Here is a 10,389-nt window from a genome sequence, read left to right on the forward strand (position 1 = left end):
CTTATTTGCCTCTGCATGGAAAAGGATAATTGTACCAGACAGCACAGTACGATTACCTGAAAGACTGTCAGCTGTTTATCCTCAAAGCTTGAAAAACCGATTTCACCAAACTGTCTAAGCTTAGAGCAGTAAGTGGGAGAACAGACAGTAAAAGATGTGCAGTTCAGAAATCCTGCCCGTCATGGGGAAGCACGAATGGGGTGAGGGGTTGGAAGGGGGGCCCTGAATTATGGGTGCCTTAGGAATAAATTTGCATTTTTGCTTTTAGACTAATATTTATTTAGTGGATTTATTTTTTAATATTAGGCATGAAAGTCAGAACCTCATGCATGCTAAGCGACCTCTTTACCACTGAGATATACACCCAGCCCGTGATAAACTTTAAAATCAGATGGATACATGTTTAATTGGTATTTTGTTTTTATTCAATGTACTTTATGAACATATATTAATTTTACAACATAATGAGTTTCATTATGACATTGTACACACATATAATGTGCCTTGATCATATTCACATTCCATCTCCTTTTGCCTCCCTGCCCCCTCTTACCACTATTTCTAAGACAAAACTTTACTTCCATACATACATCTGAGCATGTAAAATTTGAAATCTTGTCTTGAATATGAGTAAACCCTAAAGGACATTTATGGAAGTGATTAGTCAAATTAGGTTTGGCTTCATTTATGGAAACACTGGTGAGTCTCCAGGCACTTGCTCTGACTGCCTGTCAGTGTAGCTGGGCAGTATTTTGCCTGCCTGGAGTACTGGAAGGAAAAACACTTCCAACTCTTATAGGACAATCACACGTGGCCTTGACAGTCATGGTAAAGATGATCTCATTCCTAAGGTCAGTTACTAAATGCAGGAAACTGACCCAAGCCATTAGAATACTTAACTGGGGGGGGGGAGGGGGGGGGGAGAGAGAGAGAGAGAGAGAGAGAGAGAGAGAGAGAGAGAGAGAAGAGGGAGCCAGAGAAGAAGAAAACCCCCTGCTGTTAATGATGAGTGGGAGTGTGGGAGTTGAGGGTTGAGGTGTTGGAACATATGGAAGTATACATGGACACAGGCCTTAGGCCTGTACATCATTCTCTGTAGGAGTTGTATTTAACTGCTTGCGGGGGGGGGGAGGTGTTGCTGATCTGGAAATGGATGTGAGGGTGGGACAGGGTATTTGGCATTGTGGTGAAGTCCATGCACTTAATACTTAACACACATAAAACAAAACAGTATTTCAAAGGACATTGAAAACTTGCAAGTATGAATGTAAGTATGAGAATATTCAAAACTATGGTATAGTGATTCAGAAGCTTATTTAGCTATGCATTTAATAAGATTTACCAGTCCAACTTTCAAGGATTGTAATTCTGAATTAGAGGAGAGGAATTATTTTGAGACATATACCATAACTTTCAATGGCTCATGGTTTGAGGGAATACAGTCCATCATGGTGGAGAAAGCACAGCAGGCAGTGTGTGCTCTGTGGCACTGGGAGCTTGAGGTGGCTTGCTCACATTTCAGTAGGTCAGGAAGCAGAGGGTACGCAGAACCTGGTTATGACCCAAACACTCCCTACCACCAGCAGCACTTCCTACATCTAAGCCCTACCTCCCGAAGATTTCACAACACCCAAAAGCAGTGCCATCAACTGGGGACTAACTGTCCAAACACATGAACCTGGGTAGGGCATTCTACATCCCCACTATAACAGATCATTTGTTTTAAAAATATTTGGGGAGCTGGGGACATGGTTCAGTGGTTAAGAGCACTGGCTGCTGTTTCAGAGGACCCAGGTTCAGTTCCAAGCACCCACATGGTTGCTAACAAATGTCCATAACTCCAGTTTCAGGGGTATCCAATGCCCTCTTCTGGCCTCTGTGGGCATGTGGTGCATTTACATGCTTGCAAGCAAACAATCATACACATAAAATAAAAATAAATAAAAATATTATTTGACTTTTGACATGAAACAAAAATGTATTAATGGAATTAACAGGGGACACCTAAGATTCAGCAGTCTAGTGATAAGGTGAAATACAGACTTTGTATGGAGCTAGGTGATTTTATATATTTAGGATAGTCATGTACAAATACACACATTGAGGACATAGACCAAAGGAAACAACGTATTTCCTTTTATACAAGGTACTTAGAATAGTCACATTCATCGAAGTAGAATGGTGGTTACCAGGGCTGGAGCTGGAAGGGGAGGATGAAGATTTATTTAATGGGCACAGTTTTAGTTCAAGGAGTAGAAAAGAGTTCTGGAGATGGAAAGTGGAGATAGTTTAAAAACATTTTGAGTGTACTTAATGCTACTGAACTGTGCTCTAAAAATGGCTAAGAAGGTAAATTACAAATGATATATCTTATACCATAAATAAAGGAATACCAAAGCTTTCTAACATTTTTTGCAAACTTGAATTTATCCCATACTTAGTTCTATAGTGTTCTCTCCTTAACTAATAGTGCACACATATATTTAAATTAAAGTAAATTGACATTTCCAAGAATGCTTTTTTGCGAACTTAGAAGTCTATATGGGTTGCTCTTCTCTTCCATGTGGCTTTGCTTTGTTTGCAGGTGGGGTAGACATGGAGAGTATAACAAAAGGGGCCGCCATCAGAGGGAAGAGTGTGTGTAAAAGCCTGAGGTAGGAAGGGTGGCAGCTGCTCAAGCTGGGAGGCAGGTGAGAGAGGAGAGAGCTGCCAGTCACAGTCCTAACTTTGAAGAACTCTGAGCACCCACCAGATCCCTTTGGGTTTCCCCATGGCTGATGCAGAAGCAATGGAGCACTTTAAACAGTACACTGAGCAACATCCCTCTGACAGGACTGTGAAGTGCAGACTCCCACAGTTCTACTCAGCTTGAACAGGGGCAGTGGGGACAGGGACAGTAAGAGCTGTGGAATCAAAGTAAAGTTTCCAACCAGCAGTTCTTTTGACTTCCCTTAGACTTCATAAGTAATGACCAGTTACATGCCGAAAGCCATGAAAATGAGGGTGACTAACACAGTAAGCAATGATCTGGTGACAGTGTATGCACGTGACTGCAGGGCACACCCAGTTGTTTTCGATAAGTTTGTTCATATTTAAACCAATCTCCTTACCTAAGGTCTTGATATGGGTTTGCTGTGACAAAGGGGGTCTCCACCGAGTGTTCAAAAAGAGCTCCTTCTGGCCCTAAAGAAGGAACAAAAGTAAAATGAGTGGCATCAAGCAAATTCAACAATTCAGTCCATCCTGGGAGGTTGAGCATCCCTAATCTGAGAATCCCAAATGCTCCAACATCTGAGTTTTTTGAGAATTAATACAAGTAGAAAATTCCAACACTAACCTCATGTGATGGATCACAGTGAAAATGCAGGCTCACTAAACACATTGTAATACAGTTACCTTCAGGACAGGAAACAAGTGAATTTCATGTGTAGACTACAGTCTCATTTCGATGGCACCTAATTATGCACATGATTCCAAAATCCAAAAATGTCCAAGACCTCAAACACATTGGGTTCCAAGTATTTTGTCTAAGGGTTGCTCAGCCTGTAGATTTTATCCTTTTTGTTGAATTTGCAGAGATGTTTGAATTTCAGGTTAAAAAGGTACACATATTTATCTTTTTGAAGCTACCATGACCAACAGAGTGTTATTTTTTCTTATTTTGGTCTTTCTGAGACCTGTAGTCACAGCTGGATTTGCTATGAAGACCAGAAGACCAGGCTGGCCTTGAACTCAGAGATCCACCTGCCTCTGCCTCCTGAGTGCTGGGATTAAAGGTGTGCACCACCATGCCCGGCCAGAGTGTTATTTTTTCAAACCTGTCACAAGTCAATAGATTTATTTTAAAACAAGAACAATATCAGTTATCAAAATGAAAAAAAGTAATAGCTCTTATTAAAATTGTACCCATCTATATATTTTCCATTATGTTGAGTGTGTGTGTGTGTGTGTGTGTGTGTATGTAAGTTGTGTCCTGTACCATTTGTTTCTAAGGTCCATCAGAAAAATCTTTTAGAACTCTAAACATCTAAAATCGACACTAGCACTTTCGGAACCAGCAAATTCCCGGTAGTACATTTGTCTGAGAAGCAGAACACAGGCCAGGCTCTCCATCAACTGGCTGCAGAGATGCACACAGGGCAGGCAACTTTGCTGCTTATTATATCCCAAGCTGTAGAGCTGTGATTTGGACCCAGAACTCACATTTTAAATCTACATGCTGTAGGGCCTCCTATACACGAATAACAGGGATTGTAGAAGGCACTGTGCAAAGCACATCTTCTTTATTTGGGGGTCAGAGTTACCTTAAGGAGCAACGAAGACTATATAGCACAGGGCAGGTAGTGTGGACTTTACAATAGATAGACATTTGTGAACATGTGGAGTTTGCAGGAGAAGGTGTTGAGTGCATTGGCATGAATGGATAATTCACTTCACTGGAAATCTCAGCAGGGGAATGAAATTCATTGTCCAGTTATAGTTAGACTTCCTCATTTTGGATTTTATGGCATATGCACAGTCAAGCAGCATGACATCATCTATGCACGCCTGCCCGGGTTTAGGAGGCACTGCTGCCTGGGCCCCACCCTTATCCAGGCTCTACCTCTGGTTCAGGCCACACTCTGTGTACGCTTTCTCCCCTGCTTAGCCCCCCTTCCCCATTTAGGCCCTTCCCTCCCCTATTTTCTTCCCCTGGCTTAGAGGGTAGCTGCACTTCACAGATAAGTTATTTCTCTCTCTCAATCTCACAAGGATCTCAGAACCCATCCTCACACTGAGTAGACTTTCCTCTTTAGGAAATACTGAAAAAGTTGTAATGTTTATTTTCTAACCTACCCCTGTGGTAGTTTTGATACCAGGCATTGAAAAGAAAAATTGCCTGGGTGAAAGTTTCCCAACTATGAGGTTGAGAAACCTCCCCCTGGCAAGGGCCTTGTCAGCAGCCCTGAATGACAACCCATCACTGTGCCTGTGGTCCCCACCATGCTAGGAACTGTATTAGCTTCATTATTACAAACCAGGTTTAAGTATGAAGACATGACAAGACCTCACATAAAGGTTTTCCTTCAAGAAATAATAGCATGTAGCACATAAGTAAGAGATTTGTATCAGTACAAAATGAAAAATTAAAACCAGATTTGTGACGTGATTTGCATAGACACTATCATAGCTGAAATAAAGAACCACGGCTGGAGATGTAGCCCAGTGGTAGGGCACTTGTTCAGCGTGTGGGAGGCCCTGGGCTCCATCTCCAGTACTGAAAAAAATCATGACGTAATGGAACACGTAAGTCAAGGTTGAAGTCCTTGAAGTGATGTTCTTATTCATGCAAATTATATTCATACGAGAAACAGATCCTCATACATATTATAACAAGTCCCATCTCCAAACAGCACCACAAATTTCACCAATTGTGGGGGGCCACAGTATACAGCAAGGCCACAGAAGCATACCAGTTGCCACAGTCACTTGTGCAATAAAATTTTATAGTGGCATTTAGTTTGCCTGAAGACTGGATAACATGTTGTATTTGGCATGAACCAGGAAGTGATCCAGCACAGTGATTTCTATGATAGCTGTCTCCCCTTTACATTCTCATCCCTTTCCTTCTTCCTTGTTTCTTTTTATTTGAAAAATATAAAAGAAAAGGTAAAGGAAAATGCACTGTAGAGCAATCTCTGTCAAGACAAATGGGGAACTGCTAAGGATATTGTTCCACAGTTAGGTTGATTTGGTTTGCACAGCATTGCTTGAAAGGAGACGGAGCACTTTATTGGGAGGAGACTAAGTACTCTTTATAGATGCTGTAGCCCGGAAAGCACTTATTCCTCCTAAAAGTGTGAGATACAGGCGAGGCCACCCTGGGAAGAAGGGTGGAGCCTAGCCACCTGGAGAGTTAGTGTGGTGGCCAGATTGGAACTGGAGAAAGGAAGTGTGTGCTGCTGCCTGGGCGAATGGCAGGGGCGTCCTGCAAGCCTGGAAGCAAAATGAGGCATTTACAGACCTGGGGTGAGACCGTGCGCCCACTGGGTGCAGGTGAAAGCTAATGGAAACTGTGGCTGGGGTGCGAAAGCTCGGCTGCTGTGCTGGGCGGGCTGTGAAAACTATCAGGGCTGATGTGCTGCAGGCCCACCCAGTTTCTTTGTAAGTCATCCCCTCACTCCCTACCATAAAGGACCATGCAAACCCAAACTAAATATGTCGTATGTTAGTCTGTGAGCCTTGGGGCCTTGGGAGGGAGCTGGGCGGGGGGCTCCCAAGAAGGGAAAAGGGAAGAAAATTTAGTGCAATAGATACACTGATCCCCAGGACAGGATGACGTGAGAGCATCACACGTTCTGCGCAAACGGCTTTTGAATCCTTGACTTGTGGTCTTTACCTGGGCTGATGACATGGGTGCAATATTTTTATTTAACATATTTATTTATTTATTTATTTATTTATTCATTCATTCTTTCATGTGTGTGTATTTTTGTGTATGTGTGTACTTTTATTTTTGTGTGTGTGTCCATGAGACACATGGCACATGTGTGGAGGTCATTGAAAAACTTCATATTTATTTAACATTTATTTATTTATTTATTTATTTATTTATTTATTCATTCATTCTTTCATGTGTGTGTATTTTTGTGTATGTGTGTACTTTTATTTTTGTGTGTGTGTCCATGAGACACATGGCACATGTGTGGAGGTCATTGAAAAACTTCATATAGTCAGTCCTTCTACCTTTACATGAGTTCTGAGGATCAACTCAGGTCACCAGGCTTGCATAGCAAGTGCTTTTACCTGCTGAGCCATCTCTCTAGCCCTGGGTATAACATTCTCTTGTGACACTGGGCAACATCAGTGAGCTGCATTCCCCAGTGGCCCAGGTGAGCACATGGTTACGACATGTATATTGTGCTTCTGAGTTAGATGAAGCAGCCAAACCATAGGTTGATGAAAGCATTCTGACATGTTGGAGGGAGGCTAGGAAGATAGTGTTCAGTAGTTAGGAGTACTAAATTCAGTTTTTTGTTTTGTTTTGTGGTATTTCTAGCTTATGATAGGTTTATTGGGATATACACTGTAAGTCAAGGTTAAGAAAAATTTTAAAATAATGATTTGTTTTGTGAGGATGTGGTGGCACATGCCTGTGTTCCCAGTGTTCAAGAGACAGTGACAGGGTTGAGGAGATGACTAAACAGGAGTACATACTGCTCTTACAGAGGACCTGATTTTGGATCCTAGGACCCATGACAGGTGGCTCACAACTTCTTGTGACTCTAGTTCTAGGGCATCCAATGCTCTCTTCTGGCCTCCAAAGGCATCAACACTCATATGCACATACCCATACACAGACCATACACATATACATAATTAAAATATTTTTAAAAATTAAAAAAAATGGGCAGAGGCAGGAGGATTGTCTAAGTTCAAGGACAACTGGGACTGCAGAGTGAGTTCCAGGTCAGCCAGGGCTATGTAGTAAGACCTTGTCACAAACAAATCTTTTCATAGCTAAGTTATAGAAACAAAATGTAAGCCATAGACTTTGTGCAATTACTTTATGTAGTTTAAGATGTACAGAATGGTATGATGTCTGCCTTGTTAGGAAATCAAGCTAGATATTGCATATATTTCACTGGCATGCAAAATTAATTAGTTAGCTAGTTAATCGCCAGCAATTCAGGAGCTAGAACACAGGGCTTCTCCAGTGTGCTAAGTAGGCACTCTACCACCAAGCTCCAATACCCAGATCTGTACAGGCAACTTTTATTTGAGGTCAGCTTCAATTCTGCTTCCCTTAAGCACAGAAATTATCCAGAGTCAGTGGCACTGTGTTATAGGGAAATATAACTGAATAATTTAGTTTCATATACACCGGGATTACCTTCTACCATGACGGTGATAAATGATATTACGTTGCTATGTGATTACGGTAATGTGGTTAAAAGCATACGTAAAACCCAGTGTTTTAATTTTGAAATGAAAATGGCTGTTTCTCTATCACTGAACCTGTAAATACTCACATGAATGACCTTAATTATATACTTACCATTCAGCCATCAAGTATATAATCCTCATACCTTATTTGCATATGGAATGGATTTTCCTGAATGATTTTATAAAAAAATACTTAGTGATTATCTATCTTCCATGTAACCGTATTTTCTTTATGTTTACACTTATTTAAATATTACCAACTGAAAGTATAGAAAATATAATTGACATAGCATCTACTCATTGTGGAAAATAAAGCACGTGAGCTGAGGTCATGTAATCTAAATTTTATGTAGGAAAAATCTCCACTTAAAATATCATTATTCAATCCATGCATTCAAATGAGCCTGTGTAAAGTGTGAATTATTCATACAGGAAACTATAGCCCAAAAGGAAAAAATTAGAAAGCTCCATCTTAAATATGTTTTACCCAGTACAGCACCAAGATCACATAAATGCTTGGTCATTTCTACAGGGAAGTAGGGAAGTAGGAGTATTTGGATGGCACTGTCCATGCCCATCGTTTCTGGATCCCAGAGCATAGTTGATGAATGATAGTCGAGGAAGAGCTGCAGTAAGACTTCAGTACTAGATGGATTACCATGCCAAAAGGGAAAAGTCTTACTGGTAGAGTCCAGCAATCATGGAGTCCCTGGACAGAGCCCCGCACTGGGTGGCTTAAAGTTGCTCTATTCTCCCCAACAATTGATTTCTAGGTTCCTTCCAGTTCACAGAATTTCATTTTAACACTTCTGTTCAAACAATGGATTAAGTATTCTCAGACATTTGTTAGATTTGTGTATCTATACTGATAACTCTTTATTAAGGTCAATTCCAAACATTCATTGAACTTTTCAAATAATGCAAAATAATTCCACTGTTCCTTACCTCTGCCACACTGCATGACGCCTGTGATACCTCACACTTTATTCTAAGTGTAACCACTTCAACCATCTTTTGCTTTTAATACTCCAGTGAAATTGTTCTTGTTAATACAGTAGCAATGATGATAAATCCAAGGACAATTATTGTTAGCTTTCCTGGACCCAGATTCTGGGATCATCATCTCCCCTGGCACCAGAAAATGATTGCGAAGATAATCCTGCCCTCAGGCTGTCTCTTCACTCCATTTTCCTGTCCACTCTTTTCCACAGGGCCTCAAGCTGGCATTTTTCGCAGTTCAGTTGGTGTGGGATGCTCACATGTGCATTTCTAGTCTAGGCTTCTGCTTTGAGCATCGATAGATCACACAGCCAATAGCTGACGTGACGTATTCACTTGGCTGTTTTTCAGATATCTTCAATGAATGTATCTAAAATGATAACTGTTGATGCTTTCTGCCGTGCAAATGTATTCTCCTCCTCTGGTTTCTCTCTTACGTAGAGAGCAATATCATTGCCCATCAACAAATACCACCTTTGATTCTTTCCCTGGATCCTGGTTATATCAAACCTTGATTTGGAGTAAACTATTTCCTCTATAATACTGCTACCACCTGAGGCTACCACCAGCTTGCCTTGACTCTTTGATTCTGCTTCCAATCTATTTTCCCTTGTAATGATTATATTGACCTTAAAATGTATGATATATTTTTTGTGACTTTTCTTGGGAAATCTATTTCTGTTTGTTCCAGATAAAGAGGGCAACAACAGAGCAAATAAGTAATTTCACCCGAGTCTAGGTCGGTGAACCACTGATTTTACTTGTTATTTAACGGGGGTGTGGATGAGGAGTTACTTCTTTTTTTTTCTTTCACATCTGAAAACATTCATGACAGCTTTATTTAAAAGAACCCAAACCTGGACTGGAGAGATGGCTCAGTGGTTAAGAGCACTAGCTGCTCTTGCAGAGGACCTGGTTTCTGTTCCCAGAACCCACACTATGGCTAACAACCATCTGTAACTCCAGTTCCAGGGAATCTGACACTCTCTGTAGCCTCTGTGGGCATTGCACACATCATGGATTTAAATGTATATGTAGGCAAAACACTCATACACATTAAAAATATTAATAAAAACCTCAAATCTCAGAACTTGGTTGTTAAAAAGCAAGACCATTCCATGTATTTGCCTTTTTTGGCACTTGGCCATTTTCCTTCCCACTCTCTGCCATGTTGTGAAGTAGCCCAGTGTATCTTCATCAGTGGCCCAACAGCAGGCAGTACTCAATCTTAGGGCTTTTTTTCTTTCTTTCTTTCTTTTTTCTTTCTTTCTTTCTTTTTTTTTTTTACTATTTGTTGTTTTCTTAAAAATATTTTAATAACTACATGATTAGAAGAAGCATTTCATTACAGCTTTAACACATTCAGTAACACACTCCAGGGCAAGAATACATCTCTTTCACAAGTGGCTGTAAGTTTCTAGGTTCACAGTTGAATTAATACAGTTATACAATATTGAACTCAGT

The 10,389-nt window shown here is 40.7% G+C and overlaps 1 protein-coding gene across 2 annotated transcripts in view; it reads right to left on the bottom strand.

Moving 5' to 3' along the window:
* Sgcg (sarcoglycan gamma) overlaps positions 1-10,389 on the bottom strand; it is an 85,878-nt gene that overhangs the window by 4,704 nt on the left and 70,785 nt on the right. For both annotated transcript variants that reach the window (XM_029559602.1, XM_008825003.2), the window contains one exon: positions 3,111-3,183. In XM_029559602.1, the coding sequence (XP_029415462.1) occupies positions 3,111-3,183 (73 nt within the window). The remainder of the gene's footprint in view (positions 1-3,110; positions 3,184-10,389) is intronic.

The sequence above is a fragment of the Nannospalax galili genome, unplaced genomic scaffold (assembly GCF_000622305.1).
Source record: "Nannospalax galili isolate Female #2095 unplaced genomic scaffold, S.galili_v1.0 scaffold488, whole genome shotgun sequence".
In the NCBI taxonomy this organism is placed as follows: domain Eukaryota; kingdom Metazoa; phylum Chordata; class Mammalia; order Rodentia; family Spalacidae; genus Nannospalax; species Nannospalax galili.